Source organism: Grus americana, unplaced genomic scaffold (genome assembly GCF_028858705.1).
Source record: "Grus americana isolate bGruAme1 unplaced genomic scaffold, bGruAme1.mat H_43, whole genome shotgun sequence".
NCBI lineage: Eukaryota > Metazoa > Chordata > Aves > Gruiformes > Gruidae > Grus > Grus americana.
In genome coordinates, this window is record NW_026561364.1 from 50,969 (window position 1) to 74,150 (window position 23,182).

Below are 23,182 nucleotides of genomic sequence, written 5' to 3' on the forward strand. Positions count from 1 at the left end.
ATAACCATTCTAGCTGGGAGAATGGCACTTGAACATATTTGCTCTAATCTGTAATATTATCTACTTCAATCTATGAAAAATCCAGTCAAGAAATGTGAACTCCTGTTGTTAGTCTTTATAAGTGTAACCCTTCAAAGTGTAATGTGTGAAAGGCTAATGAAGGATCAGGTCAGTACAGGGTTTAAAAATCCAAGGTAATGTACTTAATAAGAAAGACTATTTATGTTTAAAAAATATGTTATCTCACTGACTTAGTTTTATCTCACTATCTTGAAACAATTTTAAAAGTGTCTAAAAAAAGTAGAAAAACTCAGGCATCGCGATTCTAAACAGCAGATTGGTTGGGGATCTCACTAAGATGTCTGTACAGCCCTAAGGTAGTGTGAATTTTTTAATTTAATTTCTGTTTTTCTGTTCCTGTCTGCAGAATAACAGTTTCTGCTATGTGTTTCATGGATTTCAGTAGGTTTCCTCTGGACACTCAGAACTGTTCTTTAGAACTGGAAAGCTGTAAGTTTAATTCATACCTGTTCTTCACATGTGCATTCTTATTAGCACTCCATCTTGTTCACAATACCTTTTTCACTTATTTTGCTGTGTGACCTGAACCCTTCAACCTGTACAAATTAAACTGTGGCCAGTTTGGGATCTTTCCAGAACTCAGTGAGCTTTGGGAAGATAGAAAAAACATGTTGCACCCTCCTTTGTTTCGACCGTGTTGATATTCCAAGGCCTAAATCTAAAAATGTTTCCTCTGTCAAAAAATCACTTTTTTTTTTTCCTGAGAAAAAGGCACAAGTTAAAAGTAAAATAAGATGTCAATATCTGATCTCATGGAAAAATGAAAATAAGTGCTTGTGTTATTGTGAAATGTCTGCTTTCTCACCCCGACTCAGTTGTCTGTAGTAAGCTGCAGAGCTGGACACCAAAAGGTAACTCTGTTTTGCAGAGCCTTTTGGTATCTCAGAATTTATTTTATCTGGATTATGAGTAAAACTGGGATGCTGGTTTGTTGTTTAGTCTTGGAAAAGAGAACAGATCCCCAGTGTTTTGGCAGTCTGCTCAGCATAGCAGCTCCAGAGCTCCAATCCTATGTGCCCTGTGACCCTGAGCATGCCCGTGTCCCCCATCGTTCAGGTAAGCTGCTGGCAGGGCACAGGACCGGGCTTCCCTTGGAACAAGGTGGAATATGGTCTCGGCAACTCAGTTTCCCTGTCAACTAACTGGCAAATTGATGTGAAAAGAATGTTTCTTTGGAGTTTTCCTAAATTGTTTGAGTGGTCTCCCATCCCTAAGAAAAGAAAACAGAAGCGTTATTCCAGCAGAAGAGGTGATTTAGTTTTTACTTTCTCATAGATGCATACAATGAAGACGATCTGATGTTATACTGGAAACATGGAAACAAGTCCCTGAGCACAGATGAGCACATCTCCCTCTCTCAGTTTTTCATCGAAGAATTCAGTGCTTCCAGTGGACTAGCTTTTTACAGCAGTACTGGTATAGTAAGCCCCTGTCATTAGAACAGAGAAGCACGGGACACAATCATGCAGAATGTCTTTCACATTCAAATTCGTTGCTAATGAATGACTGTTAACTGCTGAGAGATCTCGGTTTAAATGAGGTCTGTCAATCACACTGGTCTGTCGGCCTAAGTCCTCGGTTCTCTTTACATTACCAAGGTAACACTTTCTTGGTATTAGAAGAAGAGGCCATAATAATACTTGTAACTTGACATCTGACAATAAGAACCTGAAAAAAAGGCGCAACAACCAAATATACGCTGCTGTGAGCTCTTGCAAAATCGTGGTGCTTCTCTGAAAGCCACTGGAGTATTGGGTTTACAGGAATCTTTGGGTCCTGGTTACATAGAAAAGCTTGAAAATACAAATCCTAAAGAACTAGAAAGCACACAACAGGAACCCCATTGTGTTTTATTGTCTAAAATCTCCTCGTTTTTGGAGCTGTACAATGTCATTAAAAGTCTTCTAACTATAAGGTTTCCACATGAGAGCATTTATCACCTATTGAGGTCTAATTCATGGTTTGCTTAATGTTCCATGTTTATACATAAAGTTGCAGAAAAAAAAAAATCCCTTTATGTCAGTGCTACGTTGTTTAAATAAAGGTATCTGTCCCAGACAGGTTTTTATTTCTCCCTATAGATCTTGAACTACACTTCCTGGCAAACTGCAGAAGGCTTTAGGAGTTTATTATAGTTTTGATTTCATGCAAGGTGCGTTTTATTTTCTCTGTATTTGTACATGCAATTATAAATTTTGAAATACTTCTCTGTGTAAGTAATCCAACCATATGTTTTTAACCCGATAAAATAGCATGCTTGCTACTGTACTTTCCAGTCTGAGTCAATTCATTTCAGTGCGGATATTGCCCTTTATATCAAGGCAGATTAATAAAATAGAAATTATTCCATGTAATATGATGAAATGCATAACACTTTGGGGAAAAAAAGCCTTTGAGACATACAGGAAAGCTGCAAATAGATTTATTTACAGTATTTTATTTACAGGATTTGCATTTAAAAAAGAGCCATTCAAGTTTGCCGTGGCTGATATTGAATGCAGAAATTCCAGTTTAAATTATGATGCAGTCTAAGCAGTGAGGAATTCACAGCTTGATCAGGTTCTTCATCCTTATCTCTTGCTCATGTATGAGCTAAGAACAGAGCTCCAGCTTTCAAAAGCCACTGTCATTTGAGAAGAGGGCGAATGATACCTTACTATCATAACTGAGCCTTGCTGAGAGCTACGTCAAATTTGTCCTTGTTGCAAGGAGGAGACTGGGATGTTTTCCACCAAACTGCTATCGCTGTGTGTTGAAACTGGGTTCCAGGAACTCAGCTGGCTTCTTTCTGCCTTGCTATTCCCATCAAAAAACACTTATGCAAGCAAATACGGTCTTGTGCACAACAGCGCAACCTCACACCACCCCTGTACGCAGGCCTTTGCAGCAACTTCACAGCACCTTTGACTTTAGGAAGTATAACTGCTTAACACTTACATGCAGATGTTTTGATGATGAGCTTACTCAGCAGGGTAAAGGTGAAAGGAAAGACTTTTTTTAAGCCACAGAGACCACTGGGAAGTACCTGAATAAATGGATGTACCACATCTGTTAATTAGAACACTGCCCTTTGTAGACAGGTGCTTTGCTTTAGCTTTGAATTTTTGTTTCAATCAGGAGGTTCCACTTTCTCTTGTTCTTTTATTTTGCTTCTTGTTGGAAGAAAATGATTACACACAGACCCCGCCCCCCAAAGTAAGTACTAGTGGGGAACAATCAGCACAACTATAAGGGGAGCCATCTCCCCCTGAAGAGTCTCGGGCAAAAAATGAACAAAAGTGCTGCTCACAAAGCAGCCTTCTGCATTTTAGGTTCTGCTTACCCTGTACTGTCAATCTCAGTGAACTAGACATGCATAGCATTTAGGCTTTTGGAGTTCCCTGGCCTGCAAAGAAGCAACAATTTCAATCCATTTTGGGGACAATAATTTTTAAAACCAAAAACCTTCTCCGCAACTGGAAACACATAGGACGTGTTTAATATTAGATGGGGTTATTGTTGAGATACTCTTTTTTATAAAGTGGTTCTTTGTGATGGCATGACTGCTCCAACACAGGCTCATTGATGTCTCTATTTGTACTGGACAGGCAGATGCTGCGCAGCCAGCTACTTTTGTCTTCTTTTCACCTCCCTGTAAACTAATTTCCCTCCCATGGCAGGAGGTGTAGCACACACGCTTTGCCGCACAGAAGGACCATGCCTCAAAATTCACTAGGTGGCACCCTTTCCTCTAAAGTCAACGCTGGGCAGGCAAACAGGTTTGCCCGTAGGAGAAAAAGTGCTGCTTGGTTGCTGGGTATTCCTAGCGTGAGACAAGGCAAGTTACTTTTGGGGGGAGTCAGGGTGTTGGCTTCACTGTGCCAACTGGACTGGGCGATTATATTCTGTCTGTATTCTCCTGGCAGTTTCACTTGAAGTCTATTTACTTCCCCCCCCCCCAATTTCATAACCTCAATTATGATATAGTATTTTATTCATGCAGTCGTGATGCTTTACTCCCAAGGCAGCGGTATTTTAATGAGGTATGATGGACGGTTTGTAAAGCACTATATAAAACCAAGGTGGTGGCAATATTTCTTAGGTGTTTACTATTACTGATGTGGATACACCATTCCTCCTGGAATGAGGGGGCCAGTGAACAGAGCTCACAAATAACACAGATCTCTTCTCCTCCAACCTGTTCCTCTCTCTTTTTTTCAATAGGTTGGTACAATCGACTTTTTATAAACTTTGCACTCCGGAGACATATATTCTTTTTTGTGCTACAATCCTATTTCCCAGCCATGCTGATGGTGATGCTGTCTTGGGTTTCATTTTGGATTGACAGAAGAGCTGTTCCTGCCAGGGTATCACTAGGTAAACCTTTACTGTACATTCTTCTGGGAGGAATAGAAGGGTTTGGAGTTACCTTAGCTTCTTATTTACATAGGTCATGAGCAAGTATATCAGGTAATTGCCTGAACAACAGTATTATTGCCACTGTTGTCACTACCACAAATTCCTTTAGTCAACCTCTATGTTAGGAAATGGGATGTTTGTTCTGACTGGCTTTGCTATATTAGAAAACAGCTCACACACCACAGGAAAAAGGAACAATTCTGCAGATTTCCCTATGTAGAATTTTACTTAATCTCTGGGGTTTTTTTTTGTTTGTTTGTTCATTTGGTTTGGGGTTTGAGGGGGTTTTTTTGCAAAGACTTTTTTTTTCCTCCCCTCTTCCCAGCAAAGTAGCAGGTAGTAACAGGTAGTCAGATCCCTCTCCAAATCCATGGTTCATCAGAGTTACTTAATAGGCATAGCATAACCTATCTAAAAGCTTTGTGGCTCTACTTTCTCTCTAGAAACATTTGATATCTTCCTACCAACTTGGAACCAGTTTCCTGCTTGTCCTATGTTACAAAGCCTTTCTTTGTTAGGCACCTTGCTTTGGTGCCTTAACTGTGCAAGGCGCACAGGCTTCTGTGGAAGCCAAAGAGTAAGCTGGGCATCTTTCTGCTCTCAGTTTTAATTCTGAACACCACAGCTCAGGAGAAAAAGACTAATTACAGTGCTTTTTTAATAACATTATTGTTTTTCTCAGTGATGAATCAGTTGATACCACTTCCAGACTGCCTTTTGTTGGGAATTTAATGCTGATGGCCTTGGAATGAGTACTTTTCTTTTTTTTTTTTTCCAAAGATTAGCTTCTGTGTGAAGATCTGATAGAAATTTATTAAGATATCTAATGTAACCATAATGCATCTGAGTCCTGCAACTGTCAGTTTAAGAATTAGTAAAGAAGCTCCTGCTCTTCCTTCTCAATGATGCTAGTCCCAGAAGCCAACTGTATGTTGCCATATTTCTTAGGCAAGTGAAAGATCTGAGGATCTTTGTTCAAGAAACTTGAATGTACTGAGGGAGCCCTCAATTTTTATCTATACCTATATCAATCTACAAAAACTAGGACTGTAGCTACCGCAGATCCCTTTCTATTGGCACAGTCTAAAGCTATTAATACATGAGATATGAATCTATTTGTCAGTCTAAAAAGAAATTATGGTACCTCCTACCTACTTTTATTAATGCATCCACCAATTCCTTTTATTTATAAGAAATTTAACTTCATCTTTAAAAATAAAGTTTTAATTCTCAGTAGAAAATTTGTAATGTTGTCAAGACGGTTTTGCTGATCATGTTCTTTAATTTATATATGGATTTCTGCAGAAGGTTGTGCATGAGGAGTTCTATGAATAAGGCAGATTTCATTAGCATAAGCATACATAATTTATAGGCAATTTTAACAACAAAGTTTTAAAAGCTTAACTCCCTAGCCTAGAGTATACATATTTTAAATAAATAGATTTCCTCTTAGACAGTATATTTCAAACTCCATCCTTCAACCTAAGGAACTTGCAGAGAGGGAGAGGGAGAACTCTTGTATGTTCCAGTGGACTTGAACTAGCATAAAACTGGAGAAAGGCTACACTGAGACCCAGTTGAAAGGCAACACTATCAGCCAGTGCTGTCTCATGGGTGTTATTGAGATGGCTTCATTTCCAATGTTACCTTCATTTCTTTAAAAGCAGGGCCTGGTTTAGTGTTGGTTGTTGGTGGGTGGGTTTGTGGGGTTTTTTCCTGAGACAGAGCGAAACAAAATGAGATTAATAGCTGCATGTAAGAGGAGAGGTTGAAAATATGACCATTAAATTCTGGACACATTGAAGTCAACAAAAAAATATTTCTTAGTTTCAATTCGTATAGCATTTTTATGCTAGAGTGTTTTGAGAGAGACAAGGAGTTACAACAGAGATGTACAAGCTGATAGATGTTCTCAAGAAGTACAACTTGAGAAAGGGTTGTAAGGGAAATTGGTGATTCTTTGGTGATTCTCTGGGACAAGAAAGTGTATAGCAGAGATCCTGGCTCTGGGAAGCGGGGCAAGACCACAAACCTACTTTCACTTCTCTATAGCAGTGCCTAAAGCTGTCACAGAAATGCATTCCTTATGCTGCTGAATCACTGGTGTTGTGTCCTTGCTGTTTGAACCTCGTGTGCCACAGCTCTAACTGCATGCACTGAGCAGAGAGATGATTTTCTGGTTTCAGTATTGTATGTGATAGGTCCTTCATGGTTCACTCCACTTTTCAGAGCCTGTGCAATGAAGTTAAAGGCAGTGTCAATCATACACCCTCACAAAGCTGTGCTGTCCAAGCAATGGTGATGAGCTAAACAGAACCAGCTGGCCAATATTATGATAACTTCCCCTTTTTCTTTGGCAGGTATAACTACAGTGCTGACAATGTCAACCATCATGACAGGAGTAAGTGCCTCAATGCCTCAAGTGTCTTACATAAAGGCTGTGGATGTGTATTTATGGATCAGCTTCCTTTTTGTCTTCCTGTCTGTCATCGAATATGCAGCAGTGAACTATCTCACCACAATTGAAGAGAGAAAGCAACTCAAAAAAAGGGGCAAGGTACAAACCTCTGTGTTTTGTTGCCTTCAGAAAGCATCGCAGAAGCCACAGAGTAATCCTGATATGCCACTGTGATAACAGTACAGTAACCATCTCTGTATCTCACTTTTCTTTACTTGGCTGAAGGGAGGAAATGTGTCATCCTCTCTGGGTCTCGAGAAGGTTTCTCTCCCTTCCTTTTCTTGTGGCAGAGATTAGGGAGTACACCTCCTGATTTTTTCCCCTTTTTCCTCCCCTAGAGGAAGGTAACCTTCATTCTGTCCTCAAATACCTATTGACCAAGGTATTTTTCCTCTCTCTGAAATATACCCCAGATTGCACTCATGTAATATTCCCTCCTGTTTCCTGTGAAGCAGTGTCTATTTCTCCTTCTCCTGCTTCACCATTCTTGGTTAGGAAGATGGGTTTAATAATGCCTTTTTGTCCCAAGATCAGATGAATGACAAGGTCATTTTTAGAAAAAAGTGCCTGAAGCAGAAACGTTCACAAGCGAAACATTTGCTTTCCATGAAGCAGTCACTTAAAACCTTTGCTTCAAGAATATCCCCCCATGTAAACTCATTTGTTGGAATATTACAAGGGGAAAATCACAAAAAGGGGGCATGTGCTGCTCACATGATTTGATAATCCCACCAAAAAACTACTCATGGAAACATCTGAAGTCATTTCCCACAACTCCAGCAATGCAGACCTACAGGAGAGGCAGAGTTTAATTTTTCTGTTTCAGAAGCTGGGGCACACATTCCCAGCCAGAAGCTGGCAATAATCAGTCAGGCAAGCGTGTTTTATCGCATGTATCCCCTTCCTCACTCATGCCCTGCCCGAGGGGGCAGGCCCCGCAGATAGCAATACTGAGGGGTAGCCCTGTTCTCCCTATGCTCTCCACACAGGGAACAACACCGAAGAGAAAGTTTTCTTTCTTTTCTGTTTTATTTATTTATAATTTACTAAAATGGCTCCTGCTAAATGCAGAATAACTATTCTTTGTTGCCAGGCTTCAGGAATGTATACTATTGATGCAGTGCAAGCAATGGCTTTCGATGGCTGCTTTCACGACACGGATGTGGACATCGACCTGACTGCTTTCTCAGACCGCTGTGAAGAGAATGAGACTCGGGCCTGTGCAGCCAGCGGCTCCAATGTGGACACAGCTCGCATAAAGAGGAAGAGATCTCTGAAGGGAAACGTGGGCAGGATTATTTTACAGAACAATCATGTTATTGACACATATTCCCGGATTATATTTCCCAGTGTGTACATTGTGTTCAACTTTTTTTACTGGGGTTTGTACATATGAACAAAAATCATTATAAGCTAGACACTATTTTGCGTCTGAGAGTAGCGTTGTGCTTTAAAAGTAACGCAGCAGCAGTAGAAGAAAGAAGGGTTAAAAGTTTCTGAAACTGACTTCTGCGTCATACCGAGGCTGGTTTGGTTAGCAGCAAAACTGTTAATGAAAACCTCTCATGAGTTTGTTTTTTTTTTCAATTGGACTGTGAAATGTTTCATTGGGGCGATCTAATGCACATGCTACTACTGCAGTAGCATAGAGGCAGTTTTCTCACACACCTAAACACAGCAGCTCCCACCTGAAGTATTACCACTCTCTACCGACACACTAACCGTTCCTCTTTAATCAGCCTGCCTGTTTGTTCACCACTTGTGGTCCATTTTAGTAGGCAATCAGCACCAATCACCTTCAAATAGCACCTCTCCTTATTTCACTTGCTGCATCTCGATTTTGCTAGGCAACCTGCATGCGCTTCAGGAGCCTTTGTCCTCAGACGGTAACTAGAGGGAAAATGATTATGGCTTAGCAGTGGAGTAGGGACCAGCAGAAAGCAGGAAGCAAAGCTGACGGGGCTTTGTACACTGTACGTCATCAACACCTCAAGAAAAACCCTCACCCTGTTAGCTGTCCCTGACTTTCCATAGGGCCACTGGGAAGAACCTCTATTTTGGAAAATTTTGCTCACTAGTCCCCAAGGCAGCACAGGAACGATGTCCCAGACCCGATGCACTCAGTGTTTTGCAGCCACCTCCCAGGTGGATGACTAGCATCACCTGCACAAGCTATGGCCCTGAAGTGACACCCACACACCGGTGCCTCCTGTCGACCTGCTGTAATCACCTGCTTTCTGCCTAACTGGTCATTTCAGAAACATAGGCTTTGAGGCAGAGATTTTAGAAACTTTGTCAAGAAAACCAACCAACCATGTCTTCAGCAGAATCTGGTTCTTCTGCTTTATGTTGCATACATGAGCTTGGGGTTTTGCCACCCCCCTTCCTTGGCTTCTGAGATTGAATGTTACAGCAAGGAGAAGCTATGCATGTCCGCTCCCAGCACTGCTCCCCAGCACAGTTCAAGACACCACACCGAGACACACAGGCAATTGTTGTGCCAAAACAGAGCCATATACAGCAACCCTGCCAGTCCCAGATGAATCCCACATGGAAATATCCTTAGGTTCAAGGTAAGGAGGCTGAATTAAGGATGTTCAGGGACACACACAAAAAGGGTTCAGCACCAGAAAAGAATCAAGATTACTTTTGTAACTTTCCCAAATAAGGAGCATTTTCCACATAATTTTTTGGGGTTTGTCGTTTAAGGAAGCTAGTTTCAATTTACAAAGTCAGTTCAAAACAATAATTTGTGGTGGCAAAAAAATGTCACAAAGTAAATGGTTGGTCATTGCTTGGTCAAGATTAGGAAATGGGAATAAATTTGGAAGCCTGAACCACTCTCTGGTTTATTTGATTTTCCTCCTCCAACATTGTTTGCTCATAGCACGGTGATGTCTCTTACTGTTTCAAAAAGCCGCATTTGACAAGCTCCCAGTTACCGAGCTGGAGAAGCTGGTGGCACACTGCATGCCGGGTGATTGAAATCTGATGGAGTGAGCGGGTACTTTGGCAGCCAGTTCACTGCCAAACAAATGATCAGGGCTAAGACGGCTTTGATACTCTTCCAGGAAATCCTGTCATGGAAAGCAGAACCGTACCAGGAATGACAATGCTGGGAATGTAAAGCCAAAGGACATGCAGGCTTTGGCAACAGCAACAGCACACTAGACCTCAAGCTGAGCCAATGTGTAATATAGACATATAAAAAAAATTGCCATGACATCCTCGTTACTGCACTGCCATTACGGAGGCATCCTGCACAGATGTTCCAGATTGCCTGAGAAGATCCCATCTAATTGCTCCAGATGTGTGTGTGCTAAACTTTCCACATGAACTAACATAACACCATTGTTTTCACATAATTATCTTTTTTTAAATGTGCCTTATGGGAAGAGGTATTTGTTCTGTAGCCAACAGTGAATCCTCAGCCTCCAACAGAAAAAATACCCTTGCCCTTCTTGACCCAAACCAGTTCCCTCTTCTAAATTTCTTACAGGGTTTCTCACAGCAAAAGCCCTGCAGCGCAGCACGCCCAAGCCTCGTGTGGGCTGTCCAGCAAGCACGCCCACACATGGAAGTGTGGAGAGAAAGAGATATCTGCCTGCATTTACCTTTCCGGCACGTCCTATACAGGTGCCTGAAAGTTGCACAGCTTGCTTTGATGGAGGAAACTGTTAGTTTACTTTGCAACTGTGAATGTAACCATTGGCAAAGAGTTCTCCACAGGGAGAGCGCTACACAGCAAGTTTTATTATGATAATGAAGAAGATTGCACATTATGATGATGAAACTTAAGTGCATGCTTTTACAGTGAAGCTTATAATTTTTATCTTCTTAATGCAGTGACAGGGATGATATCAGGTTCAATTATACTTCACAAAGCCATTGCTTGTATAAATAGTAAAAAATAACAAACACTATTTAAATACATTTTTCTTGTTTAGAGGGCTGACTGAAACTCACATGATCCTTTTCTGAAGCTTGTGTTATCTTCCAGAAAGGGATGGGAATAAATACTCTTAGTCAATTTGTCTAGACAGACCAGCATGGAAGTCTTTCAAAAAGTATTCACAAGTATTTCCCATTCCTGTTATTTGTGGCTGGTTTTGCAGCCAGTCAAATGTACGGGTTTTACTTCCCGCAGCGTTTACTAAAAGTTAAAACATCGCAGCCATTATGTAAATACATATCTGAGTATTCATCCCAGTGGTATTCAAGCAGTTATGGATGAGAGTACTTTGTGGATTTTTGGAACAGAAATAACAGCTTGTGACGGTTTCTGTGACCAGCTGAGGTGCAGGATGTGGCGTCCTTATTTTTAGCATCTGCTGCTACACCCATCTGTATTAAGAAAACATCCTGTAAGTGTTAATGTGGGTGATGCAAACTTTTAAGTCTGGAGAACTACTTCATTCTTCAAAGCTGTATAATCCTCATGAAAGAAGTAAGCAGAATTTCATGCCCGTGACCTATTTTTCAGAGAGCTACAAAAATGTATGCCTCTGATATCCCAACTATTGGTGTTTACACTAAAATACTCACAATTTAATAAATTTTGCAAAGTTTCTTGAATCTTGAGTGATGTCATGATGAACTAAGAATGAGTCAGAATTAGAAAGCAGCAAATGTCTTCTTTTTCTTTGAAAGTCATAGCCCAAGGAAAGAAAAATACTTTACAGAGAAACTTAAATTTTACTATCTAATTTGTACACATTTGTACAATTAGGACAACCTTAGGTTCACCCCTGGCAAAATCTCTGTCCTGGTAACCCATCCGCATGCCGATTAATCTGTATTTCATGATCAAGTGGCCATGATGTTTTGGTTAGCTGGCAACCAAAGTGGTCCGGGGGTAAAGGAAAAAGGATGGAAGAGGATGAGCAGTGTTTGCCAGACTCTTCTCAATGGTGCCCAGTGACAGGACAAGGGGTAACGGGCACAAACTGGAGCACAGGAAGTTCCGTCTGAAAATGAGGAAAAACTTCTTCACTGTGAGGGTGACCGAGCACTGGGACAGGCTGCCCAGAGAGGTTGTGGACTCTCCTTCCCTGGAGATATTCAAAACCCACCTGGACGCCATCCTGTGCAACCTGCTCTAGGTGATCCTGCTCTGGCAGGGGGGTTGGACTGGATGATCTCCGGAGGTCCCTTCCAACCCCCACCCTTCTGTGAGTCTGTGATTCCGATTGCTCTTTTTCTCCCTTCCATCCCCTTTTCCCATGTATTATATTTTGCCTGTTTCTCTGTTCGGCACATAGGAGTTAGCTGGATGTATTCATGAGCCCAGAACCCACTGGAATCACATGACATTTGTTCCAAAAGATCGAGCTAGTGCCAGGGATGCAGGAGTTATTACTGTGGGAGTAACAACCATATCGCAAGGAGGAACAGGACTGCAAAACCATTTTCTATGAAGGGAGGGATTTGAACCTGGGTATTTTTTTTTAATGTGAAAGGCTCTATTATTTCCCTCTACCTTTTTCTGGCAGTTCTGCTTTGTATGCTTCAAGCTATCAGCACACAAGAACAAAACTTTAGCAAAACCCACCTAACAATTTTTTCTGCTTTCAGCCAGTCTAAATTAAACCATTAATAGGCATCTTTAATAAAGGTTAACTAAAAACATTTCTAGAAGTTTTCATGTGCTTGGTGAGGATTCTAAAGATTTCTTCGAGGAAGCCCCAGAGGGGCTCTGTAACAAGATTTTGGTTCAGGACAAAATAACGCAGGTAAAGCCCAGGCATGTTTGTGTGTAGCAAGTAAACTTGTATACAAGTAACTGCAAGGTTTTATGTTGTATCTCCTAATTTAATCCATGTATTAACTTTAGCAGAGATACTGTGGTGCAATTTCCTATTCATTTCAAAAAAAGGAGTATTTTTCTCTTTCGCACATAAACGCTAAGTATCTTAGGTAGATGAAGTAGAAATACTTCTTGCGCAGATTACGTTTTCTAGTGGCAACTGCTTTAAAACTTTCTAGTTTGGCAGTAAAAAAAAAAAGGTTCACGTTACGTTCTCTGCGTTAAGCGAGGTTAAATGGTGTGCAACACTGCCCACCCTTACTGGCTGATACCACCGACCCTCAGGAGCCCCCGGCAGAACGCTAGCCATTGCGACCGGGCGTCTCCACGAGCAGGGCCAGCAGCCGCCGCAGCCAGGCGCCGGAGGCAGGACCCCGGGGCCCACTCCCACGGCGGAGGCCTCCACAGCCCGCAGGGGCCGGGCCGGCCGGCCGGGCCGAGGGAGACCAAGGGCGCTCGGAAACAGGCCCCAGCCGCTGGAGGAGACCCTCGCTCCCGGCTTTCTCGGGACGGGTCTCAGCCCCTCCACCGCCAGCGAGGCGGCCAGCTGCATCAGGCGTCTCCCACCGGCCCCCGGAAACGCCGCCTTCCCGTGACACCCAGCGCGCCGGCGACTGCCTCCCGCTGCCACCCCAGCCCACCAACGGCCTGCCCGTCTGGTCTGGTCTGGTCTGGCCTGGCCTGGCCCGGCCTGGCCTCCCGGGGGCGCCCGCACCACTCCCCGCGCGGCTCCGCCGCCATTTCCTCCCGGCTGCCGATCACCGCCCCTGGCCCCGCCCCGCCCGCTGCCGCTCGCGCGCCCGGGTGAGTGCGCGCTGCCGGGCGCTGTGGGGGCCGCGGGGGGGAGGGGGTGTGAGTGGCTTGATGGCGGCGGGAAGAACGGGCCAACTGCCGTCCCGCCGGGTTCGGCGTCCCTCTGGGACGCAGGGAAAGGCGTCCCGGAGTGCAGGGCGCGTTGTGGCAGCTCCGGGCCTTGTGGCCTCGTGGCTGACCCGCCGGGGCTCCGCGGAACGCGGGTAGTGTCACTCGCTGGGCGCCCTCCGTGGCGGCCCGGCCGGTCCTGTGAGCCTGGCTGGGGGCAAGGAGCGCAGGCCGCTGCCTGCTGCGGGCACGGGAGCGCGATTTTCTGTTTTTTTCTCTTCTGGAAAAAGAATAATAGTAGCCCGGTGTGGCCGCGGTGAGGGGAGCGGTGGGGGCTGTGTGGCCTCAGGATGGCTGGGGCCGTCTTTCTTCCCAGCTGCTTTGGAGGGGGTTGAGTCCTCCTGCAGTTGCTGGGCCAGTTCAGAGGCCTGAACTCATCAATGAGTACATCTGGTGTGCGAGTTGAAAAATACTGATGTGAAATAACAGTTTCTGTCTGAAGCAGGAGCAGGTTTGTTCTGTTCTGTGTTTTTTCTCTAGCCCTGCAGAGAAGGACTTGGGAATAGTGGTAGATGAAAATTGGACATGAGCTGGCCATGTGCACTTGCAGCCCAGAAAGCCAGCCATATCCTGGGCCGCATCAGAAGCAGCATGACCAGCAGGTCGAGGGAGGTGATTCTGCCCCTCTGCTCTGCTCTCCTGAGACCCCACCTGGAGTGCTGCGTCCAGCTCTGGGGGCCCCGGTACAAGACACGCGTGGACCTGTTGGAGCGAGTCCAGAGGAGGGTCACGACAATGATCAGAGGGCTGGAGCACCTCTCCTGTGAGGACAGGCTGAGAGAGTTGGGGTTGTTCAGCCTGGAGAAAAGAGGGCTCCAGGGAGACCTTATTGCAGCCCTTCAATACTTAAATAGTATAAGAAAGACGGAGAGAGACTTTTTCCCAGGGCCTGTAGCAACAGGACAAGGGGCAGTGGTTTTAAACTGAAAGAGGGTAGGCTTAGATTAGATGTAAGGAAGAATTTTTTTTCTGATGAGCGTGGTGAGGCACTGGAACAGGTTGCCCTGAGAAGTTGTGGATGCCCCATCATTGGCAGTGTTCAAGGCCAGGTTGGATGGGGCTTTCAGCAACCTGATCTAATGGAAGATGTCACTGCCCATGCAGGGGGGGGTTGGACTTGATGATCTCTTCCAGCACAAACCGTTCTGTGGTTCTACAGTTGTAATAACGAACAAAACACTACAGAACAGCACATTGTGTAAATGAAGCTGTATTCTGTGAATAGTACATGTCTGAATTTAACTTTGTTAAATACAATGTGAGTGAGCTGAGAGGTTGATATGGATTTAGGTCTGGAATTAAAAACTAGCAATTCAGGCTTGGCTGCATTTGTATTGCTGGCATTGGGGGATGTCAGTTGTAGATCTCAGTACTGGCTGCATCTTCAGATGTTGCTAGCAACTGGGGACTAATTTTCAGTCTATGTTTAAGCATTCTCTTGCCTCATGGAGAGGTGTAGCTTGCTGCAACCAGGAATGTCCATCCTCCTAGGAAGCTGGTGATGTGGATTTGCTCCTGCAGGCCTAAGGTGACTGTAGGTTACTGTTGAGGTACAGGCTGTTACAGGAACTGCTGATGAAACACTCTGCCCTGGAGTTGGTGAATCAGTGATGGTGTCCTGCATACTACTGCACAGGAGAACTCAGTACTGCATGTAAATACCAGAACTGGAGTTTAAGTTTCATGATAAGGGATCTGTGTAAGTAAACGCATCTTCATAAATGAGAGCATTTACTTTTGGGGCTAAAGCTGTCATTTTTACTTAAAAATGAAAGCATCAACATGCTCTAACTCCTCATGTGTTGGCTTCGCATACTTGCTCAGACGCGCCCTGAGTAAGTTTGAGTTGGCCAGCCTGCACCTAGCAGGCAAGCTGCCGTGCTAGAGGGCTTGGTGCTGGTTCATTGTCAGGATACTTAACTCTGCTTCTCAGGCAGACTTTTACTGCTGCCTGGTGCTCTGGGCTACTACGGGGGATGAAATGTTGGTGTAGACTTAAGTATGTCTGCACATACTATGGTGTTAGACCTTCTGTTACTTGATTTTTGCTTTAACTGTCCGGAGAACTTGGCAGCTAAACCCTTTGTGAATTAACTTTTTCATTTTTATATGATATGCAAGCATATTATCTACGTGGAAGAACAAAGTAAATTACTTCAACTTTAAAATTAAATGACTGCACTTGGATGAAAGATCTTTTTATTCTGTGTAAACCACATAGTTTGACAGCTTTACAGAAATGAAAGCAGAATCTTATAATTTTAGTTTTTGGTGTAATTGCATGGCATCCAACAGAAAGGCCTAATGGTGTTCCCTGTCTTCTGCAAACTTAGTTTTGCTAAACCTGGCCGTTCAAGATACAGTATGGAGATGCTGACAGAAGGACAGAGGCTGAGACGTGGGCCACTGCCACTGCGTGGTGAGCATCACTAGATGCCTGGCACTGCTGCATAATGTAGCATAAAATTGTTCCCTGAGCCTGAGACCACAAGCAGGTGCCCTCACTTCATGTTCCTAAAACCTGCTCCACCTGCAGGGGAGTCTGCTCTGGGTTTTTCTGTTTCTTTGGAAGATGCTGTAACACTCCTGTCAGGTGAATATTCCTCACCCACTGAACCTGGTTACATATTCCTTCTTCCCTCACAGTGCTCTACTCTCACTTGTCCTCCTTCTTTTCATACTCCATTTCCTTCTGTTTTCTGTTCACTGTAGGCCACTGCATAGCCCTTAGTGGGTGGTGTTGTACCAGTATCAGTGTCCCCTCACTGCAGTAGCTGCCTTTTCTGTAGGTCCTGCTAAGGCTTTAGTCCAGCTATGTAGGCACTGGATTTATGAGGTGTAAGCCAGCTTGAAAGCAGAACTTTCCTTAACACCTCCCGCCCCCGATTAACTGGTTTGGTTCTGCACTCGAATGCTGTACATCCTCCCCCATCGTGCTCTGGCTATAAAGTCGTTGGGAAGTCTTTGTTGTGCTTTCCCCCCCCAATGTTAATGCATTTCAAGGAAGTGTAATAGGGTACAAGTTTCTGATCCTTTGCATGTTGCCATTAAATCTCTTACAAGTGAGTTAATTTTTTAATAATTTGCAGCTCTTGCTACAGAAGACCAGTCTACCACAGATTCTTTGTGTGGGTGGATACTTGAGTGTGTAAAGATCTGTTGTGCGGCCGTTGGTTTGATTGCATGTTTTTTACTATAAACTCGGCTGTGGGATTTGAGCTTCTCTGAGCAACGGCTCCCAGTAGAGCCCTTCAGAGTTTGCTGAGGTTTGAGAGGGGATTGGAGGCCTGCTGTGGGCTTTCTTTTTTCTGCTGCTTGGAGTGAATATTGAGCATCTGGAAGCAGAGCCATTCCCAGTGTACTCTGATATCTCACTGGAGAAGGGAAAAGTTGCTGCTCTGGGCCCGTGAGCTCTTGAGGTTGTGTTACTGATCGACTGTTTTGGTTCTCTCACCTCTTGAACAGGAACATGCCCAAGAAAGGAGGGAAGCATGCTGAAATGGGAAAAGAAATGCAGACAGAGTGTAAACGAGCAAAGATGGAAACAGCTTGCTCTCCGTCAGTCATGAGTTTTGAGAGCCCAGACAGCCTCTTTGGAAGCTTGATCTCTCCCATCAAACAAGAGATATTTTTCAGGGAGTATTGGGAACAAAAGCCACTGCTTGTTCAGAGAAATGATCCCCTGCAGGCTGCTTACTACCAGTCCCTGTTCCAGTTGTCAAATTTGAAGGAACTGTGCAGCCAGGGTCTATACTATGGGCGAGATATAAATATCTGCAGATGTGTGAATGGAAAAAAGAAAGTTTTAAATAAAGAAGGCGAAGTGAATTACATGCAGCTGAAGAAGGATTTTGACCAGAAAAAGGCAACAATACAGTTTCATCAGCCTCAGAGATTTAAGGTTGGAACATATCATTGAACATAAATAATGCATGCTTTATAATGTGGTATACTTTGCTTGAGTCATGCTAGACATAGATAGCTTCATCTCTGACCCCAGTAAATCCAGGGGAAGTAGCTGACATCGATAACCTGCTGAAATCTATATATGAACTGTATTAATTAAAGCATGGTTTATATTTTGCACTGCCCATCATGTTTCAGTGCTTTGCAGTAAGAACAAAATGTGATTCATGATATAATATTAAGTATTCTTCTTAAAAAAAGTCTTTGTATCATAAAAGTTTAGAGAAAAAGAAATGCACAAAATTGATGATTATGCATCTGCTTAAACTATCCGTTCTGCCCCACTGTTTCCTTGTGCAAATAGGGGCTTTTATATTGCTTGCCTTTAATGGCGGGCAAGGCGTGAAACCATGTAAAATGTTTCCAAGACACTCCACGGTTCTTGCCAATGGATTGGCTTTGAATTCCACCATGGGAGTGTACACGTGGTTTCAGTGTAGCTGTAATGGCCAGTGGCAGGGGCACCTGCAGGTGAACTTGAAATGTTGCATGGCTTATGCTGAAATCTAGAGCTTGAGCTGAACCTACATAAAGCCTGGTTGAAGTTGCTCTTGCGCAGGTCTGATAGATGGCATCTTCTGATACGAGAGTCATTCCTTTGTTGCGTTGTCTGTCATGCGTTAGATGTGGATGAGTAAAGTTTGTTCTTGAATATGCCCAAACAATTGGTGTCACTGGGAAAAGGTCTCTAACTTTGTATGCTGTCTTTGATGCTAGCCCATATCATGCAAATCCTGCATATGTTTATTGTCTTAAGATGGTTTGCTGTTCAGGGGATGATGGGTGGTTTATTCTCCTCTGTGTAGCCTTGTTTGTCTGATTTTTGCAACCTAAAAATGGTACAGGGAAGAGACCAAACATCAACGCTATGTTGGGGCACCAGACTTCTTGGCTTACTGACTCCCTTGACGGCAGATCTCCTTTGTGTCTACAGTGCTTGCTTTCAGTATAAACACTCATACAGAGCGTCTGCCTTCCCAGCCTCAGTCTCCCTGTGGGGTGTTGTGATCATTCTCTAGAAGAACCTCCCAAGCGATGGGGAGGCTGTGGGCTGGGTGGCAGCCTGGCTTGGCTGAGCTTTTCAGTAGTAATAACATAATTTCTTTTTAAAGGAGGAGCTGTGGAAGATTCAGGAGAAGCTGGAGTGCTACTTCGGGTCTCTGGTTGGGTCGAATGTTTACATTACTCCCCAGGGGTCGCAGGGCCTTCCCCCTCACTACGATGATGTTGAGGTAGGACAGCGCAACCTTGTCCGTGAAGCCATGCATGGGCTTTTGCTAGTGACAGTGGATACCTCTATGTGCACTTTTCCCCCTCTCTTTCTCATAAAATAACTTCTTATAGAAAAATGTTTTTTCTAATGTAAGCTTATGGTAATTGGTTACAAGTGTTCCTTTATAGTCATTTTTCCTGTATAATTTTACTGAAAAGGTACTAATAGTAATATCTAATGGTAATGTAATGCAAACCATGCTTACCAGACCTGGTATTTTCAGTAGATGAAAAGAGAATTTGTTTACCCAGCTGCAGAAGCTTTCTAGCACCTTTTTTTTTCATTTTTACTTCATTCAGACCCCCAAGAACCTAGAAGTCCTTTTTCCTTTAAGTACTTGCTTTTTGTTCAGCTGGACAGTTGAAGCAGACTGGTTGTGCTGGTTCCGGTTTGCTGGTACTACTGTTTTTAAGAAGTTACTGGTATGATGAAGTCCTGTGGTCCAAATTAGCATTTTAAATTAGCTTCTAAAAGAAACATTCAAATAGATACCGCATTAAAAAAAAAAAAGTTGGGCTATCCCACTTAAACAAAAAAACCTCCAAACCCCTTACATGTATTTTTTGCTTTTTATTTTTTTAGTTTCCATTAAATAAATCAGGAGTTTCATTTTCCTTGTTGTTCAGCAGCCTCACAATCTGTATGTTCTGGCTTACGTCATGAAGTCGCAGCTCACAGGATGCCCTAGATGTTTCTGATGCTCTCTTTGTCAGTGAATGGTGATAAGACCTCACTCACCTGGTATTTTAAATATCTGTGTGGCAGACATTACTTTCGAGTTAGTTGTCTAGCACCTTCTTAAGTGACTGGAGAGAAAGAGCAATTTCCAAATGCCTACCTTAGGATAAACCAGATCACACTTCACAACTCTTTTCTCTGTTGTCTCTTAAGTAAAGCCTAAAGAAATAGTTCAAATGTAAATTTCTGCATTGTAGACATCTAAAAATTAATGTGAGAGGAATCCTGTTTGCCATGCTGTGGAGTAACTGAGAGCTGAGAAGGTGACATCTGTTTCTTGTCAGAAAAGCAACCTCTGTGGCTTCTGTTTGTTTTCTATCCCTGATTTCTGGCATGGTTCCACAGACTTAAGTAAGAAGATGACGTAAAATTTCTCATCAGTTGGATATGTGAGGGGCAGCAAGGCTTCCTTATGCATTTGGATTTATGGTCTTTTGCAGGTGTTTGTCCTTCAGCTAGAAGGCGAGAAACATTGGCGACTCTATAAACCAACGGTGCATTTAGCTCGGGAATATAATGTTGAATCAGAAGATAGGATTGGGAATCCCACACATGAGTTTATATTAAAGGTATTATAATCAAATTGCTTTACCTAGTCTGGGCTATGGTTGTGAGAAAAGTAGTCATGTTTAAAATGGTTGTGAAATTGAGGGGAGGATTGGCACACAAAACACTGTGAGCACGAGAAATTTGGGTGATAGCTGTCTAACCTATCCTTTTCCGAAGGTATCCTTTGGACCAAGAAACCAGTTATTTATGGAAATTCTCCAGTATTCTCCAAGTTGGGCACCCTGACTCCTGGATCATGTTTGTGGAGTTGTGTGCAGAAAAACCATAGGCTAATCTTTCTATGCACTAAGACTTACTGCTTTACCAAAGTTTGTCACTGTTCTGGTGAATTAGATTTAAATATTTATCTTTGGCTGATAAAAAAAAAAAAGCGTGAATTAAGCCTCATATTGACTTGCTGCATTAATTGTTTTTCTTTTCTTTTTCCAAACCTGAAAATCAAGTGTTTGGCTGGTTTTTGTTCTTTGAAATAAAAAGAGCGTTTCATGAGGATTAATGAATGCAGCCCCTTTGACAGCAGGGCATCTGGTACTTGTCCCATTCTGCTTTACATGCTTGTGCTTTCAAAGTGTGTTACTTATCCAGCAGACAGCTGCTCTGTGTTGGGACCCTCACTGGTTTTCTCTGCCTCGTGGCCTGTCATAGGGTCTCTCTCTGCAAGGTCTCTGCTCTTCCTGATGTTCAGACCTGCCTTTGGGTGTAGGTAGTTTAGGAATAGTATGACACATTGGATATGATACTGACATCACTAGCTGTGTAGTTTGACAGATGGTAGTATTCGGTTGTCATGATGTGCTGGGTGACGCAAAGTCTAGTAAATTACTAGTTCACTTTTTAATTTCTGGAAAACTTTGGGCCAGACTTCAATGCCTTTGATTTTTATGGTGTAATGATTTAAAGAGTTTTTGATTTATTTTTCTTCTGTTTGATGTTCTTCACTTCCCGTGACCCATTTCTTCTGGGTGGCTGCTGTCAGATTTTGGTTGTCTGCCTAGAGCTGTCTCTGACAGGGATGCTGTCAGATGACTCTTACTTTCTCCCTAAACATCTTCCTAGAATATTTCCTTTCTCCGTTTCTGCATTTCTGTCTGCTGCCTGCCATCCTTGGGCAGTTTAGAACAAATGGACCAGTTAGATATTATATTGGTAGTGTTCTTCCTTCCCACCAAAAACTGGTAGCTGACTGAGAGTGAAGGCACGCTCATTTGTGTGTAAGGTCCGAAGCTGCAGTGTGTCTTGGTGTCACTGCAACAGGCTGTGGCCGCGGCTGGTTTGTTACTGATGTCAAGCACAGGGCTTAGTTGGCAGCTGGCTATCTAGCCTTCTTCATGTATGATTTTCCATTTAATTTGCTGGTACTTCTTCCTTGTCTGCCGCTCCTTCCTCCAATTCAGAAGTGAGGTGGCAGCAAAGTGATCAGATCCACGTTGTCTCTTGTCAAATGCTCTGTCCTGCCCCAGTCTGGGTGTTCCCACCTGGAGTCTGTGAAATTCTAGTTATTCTAATCAGAGAGTGTTGTGTTTGCTGGCTCATGTGAATGGTATTGATGAGACTTTTGCAGACTAGTTTGTCATCACCCTGGTAGATGTTCAGGGCTCTTATCCTTCCCCTATGCGACCCGCCCTCCAGTTTGTTTTCTTGCTGGGGATATGAACCATAGCAAATGGAGACAATTCAATATACTCTTAGTTGGTTAGTGTAGTCCCTACACTGGTAAGGCAGGCAGTTTGTTAATGGCAGAGAGAGGCTTGCTTCAGAACAGATAAATCATGCATGGCTGATGTATGATGCTTTGCAGCTTGTTAATGGATGAGGAGACTTGGTCTTGCTAAGTCCTGTGAAGCCTCATCATCTAAAGAGACTGTTCGATTCAGTGAAAAATCAAGTAGTATTCACTTGAAATACATCTGTGTGAGACAGTTTGGTAGGCTCTTAGAAGTAAGTGATGTGACCAAATTTGAGGAACGTTAAAATAGAATCAAATTTCATCGTTGTTGCTTTATGAATTTTCTTTTTGACTATGCTATCCAACTATGTATATGTTTATAGGAGAAGCCATAAGTAAACTGATTTTTTCCTTCTTGGAGGCAATTTTATGTGCTTTGCACTTCTCTCTTATCTTGACTTTCCTAATCTAAATTTTTATCAGTGTGGAGATTTAATTTAGATAGGTGAGAAGAAGGATAGAGAGGAGGAAGGTTGTACTTGTTTTTTAAGTGTTTTGACTGAAAATTTCAGGCAACAGTATTGTAACAGATTATCATCTTTATAAAATATTTGATTTTTCTTGTGGAATACTTGCCTTTTCTTTTGATGTGATCTGACCAAATTCACATTGCACTGCTCCTCTGCTAGCCTGCCGTATTGTCCGCAGGTTCATCTCAGCTGCTTCTTTGTCTCCTTTATGCAGCTGTTTCAGAGTGTTCATGTTCTATAATGTTAAAAGCTTGCTTTGTGTTCTCAGACAGGTGTATAGTAAATATTGTCAGTAAGTTGGAAAGTTTAAGGTATCAGACTTCTGGCTTAGAGTGCTTTATTTTATGTTATTAAAGTGTACAGTGGAGTATCTTTATTTTGTGAATTTAAAAAATATATCTTGTCAGTCTCTCTGCTCAGAGACTATTTTCTGTATTTTGACTACAATAAAGTTTGACCAGGTGCCCTAAATATATCAATTCCCTTCATTTTCTTGCAGCCAGGTGACTTACTGTACTTTCCAAGAGGAACTATTCACCAAGCTGACACTCCTCTTGGGATCTCCTATTCTACACACGTGACCATCAGTACCTACCAAAACAAGTAATTTTTCTTTGCTTTTTTTCTAGTATGGCTTTTCTGAAAATGGTTTTCCTCTGCCAGATATTGTGTGTGAATAGTACAAACCTGAAACCAATGTTTTCAAAGAACCGATGTCCTGTTTCTTAAAAAAACCCAAACAAACAAACCCAACCCCCTGTCTCCCCCCCCCCCC

The 23,182-nt window shown here is 43.0% G+C and overlaps 2 protein-coding genes across 6 annotated transcripts in view; both read left to right on the forward strand.

Annotated features, from left to right (window-relative positions):
- LOC129200313 (gamma-aminobutyric acid receptor subunit rho-3-like) overlaps positions 1–8,689 on the forward strand; it is a 56,671-nt gene extending 47,982 nt beyond the window's left edge. For all 3 annotated transcript variants that reach the window (XM_054811636.1, XM_054811637.1, XM_054811638.1), the window contains 5 exons: positions 428–510; positions 1,357–1,497; positions 4,285–4,437; positions 6,840–7,036; positions 8,031–8,689. In XM_054811636.1, the coding sequence (XP_054667611.1) occupies positions 428–510; positions 1,357–1,497; positions 4,285–4,437; positions 6,840–7,036; positions 8,031–8,333 (877 nt within the window). In that variant the 3' untranslated portion in view covers positions 8,334–8,689. The remainder of the gene's footprint in view (positions 1–427; positions 511–1,356; positions 1,498–4,284; positions 4,438–6,839; positions 7,037–8,030) is intronic.
- A 4,731-nt stretch (positions 8,690–13,420) lies between these two features.
- On the forward strand, positions 13,421–23,028 carry LOC129200315 (ribosomal oxygenase 2-like). Of its 3 annotated transcripts, XM_054811639.1 has the most exons (6): positions 13,620–15,363; positions 15,998–16,083; positions 17,130–17,565; positions 18,743–18,862; positions 20,082–20,210; positions 22,907–23,028. In XM_054811639.1, the coding sequence occupies exons 3-6, from the start codon at positions 17,134–17,136 to the stop codon at positions 23,012–23,014; spliced, it is 789 nt and encodes a 262-aa protein (XP_054667614.1). In that variant the 5' UTR covers positions 13,620–15,363; positions 15,998–16,083; positions 17,130–17,133; the 3' UTR covers positions 23,015–23,028. The 3 variants fall into 3 exon arrangements, with proteins under 3 accessions (XP_054667616.1, XP_054667614.1, XP_054667615.1); XM_054811641.1 differs by lacking the exons at positions 13,620–15,363; positions 15,998–16,083 and adding an exon at positions 13,421–13,547; XM_054811640.1 differs by lacking the exon at positions 15,998–16,083.
- The last annotated feature ends 154 nt before the right edge of the window (positions 23,029–23,182 follow it).

What these genes read in the sequence shown, in the direction of transcription:
- LOC129200315 (XM_054811641.1), top strand. Translation starts at nt 17,134, where the DNA reads ATGCCCAAGAAAGGAGGGAAGCATGCTGAAATGGGAAAAGAAATGCAG. An exon ending in CTCACTACGATGATGTTGAG is followed by an intron (nt 18,863 to 20,081) that starts GTAGGACAGCGC and finishes GGTCTTTTGCAG; the next exon opens with GTGTTTGTCCTTCAGCTAGA. An exon ending in CACATGAGTTTATATTAAAG is followed by an intron (nt 20,211 to 22,906) that starts GTATTATAATCA and finishes ATTTTCTTGCAG; the next exon opens with CCAGGTGACTTACTGTACTT.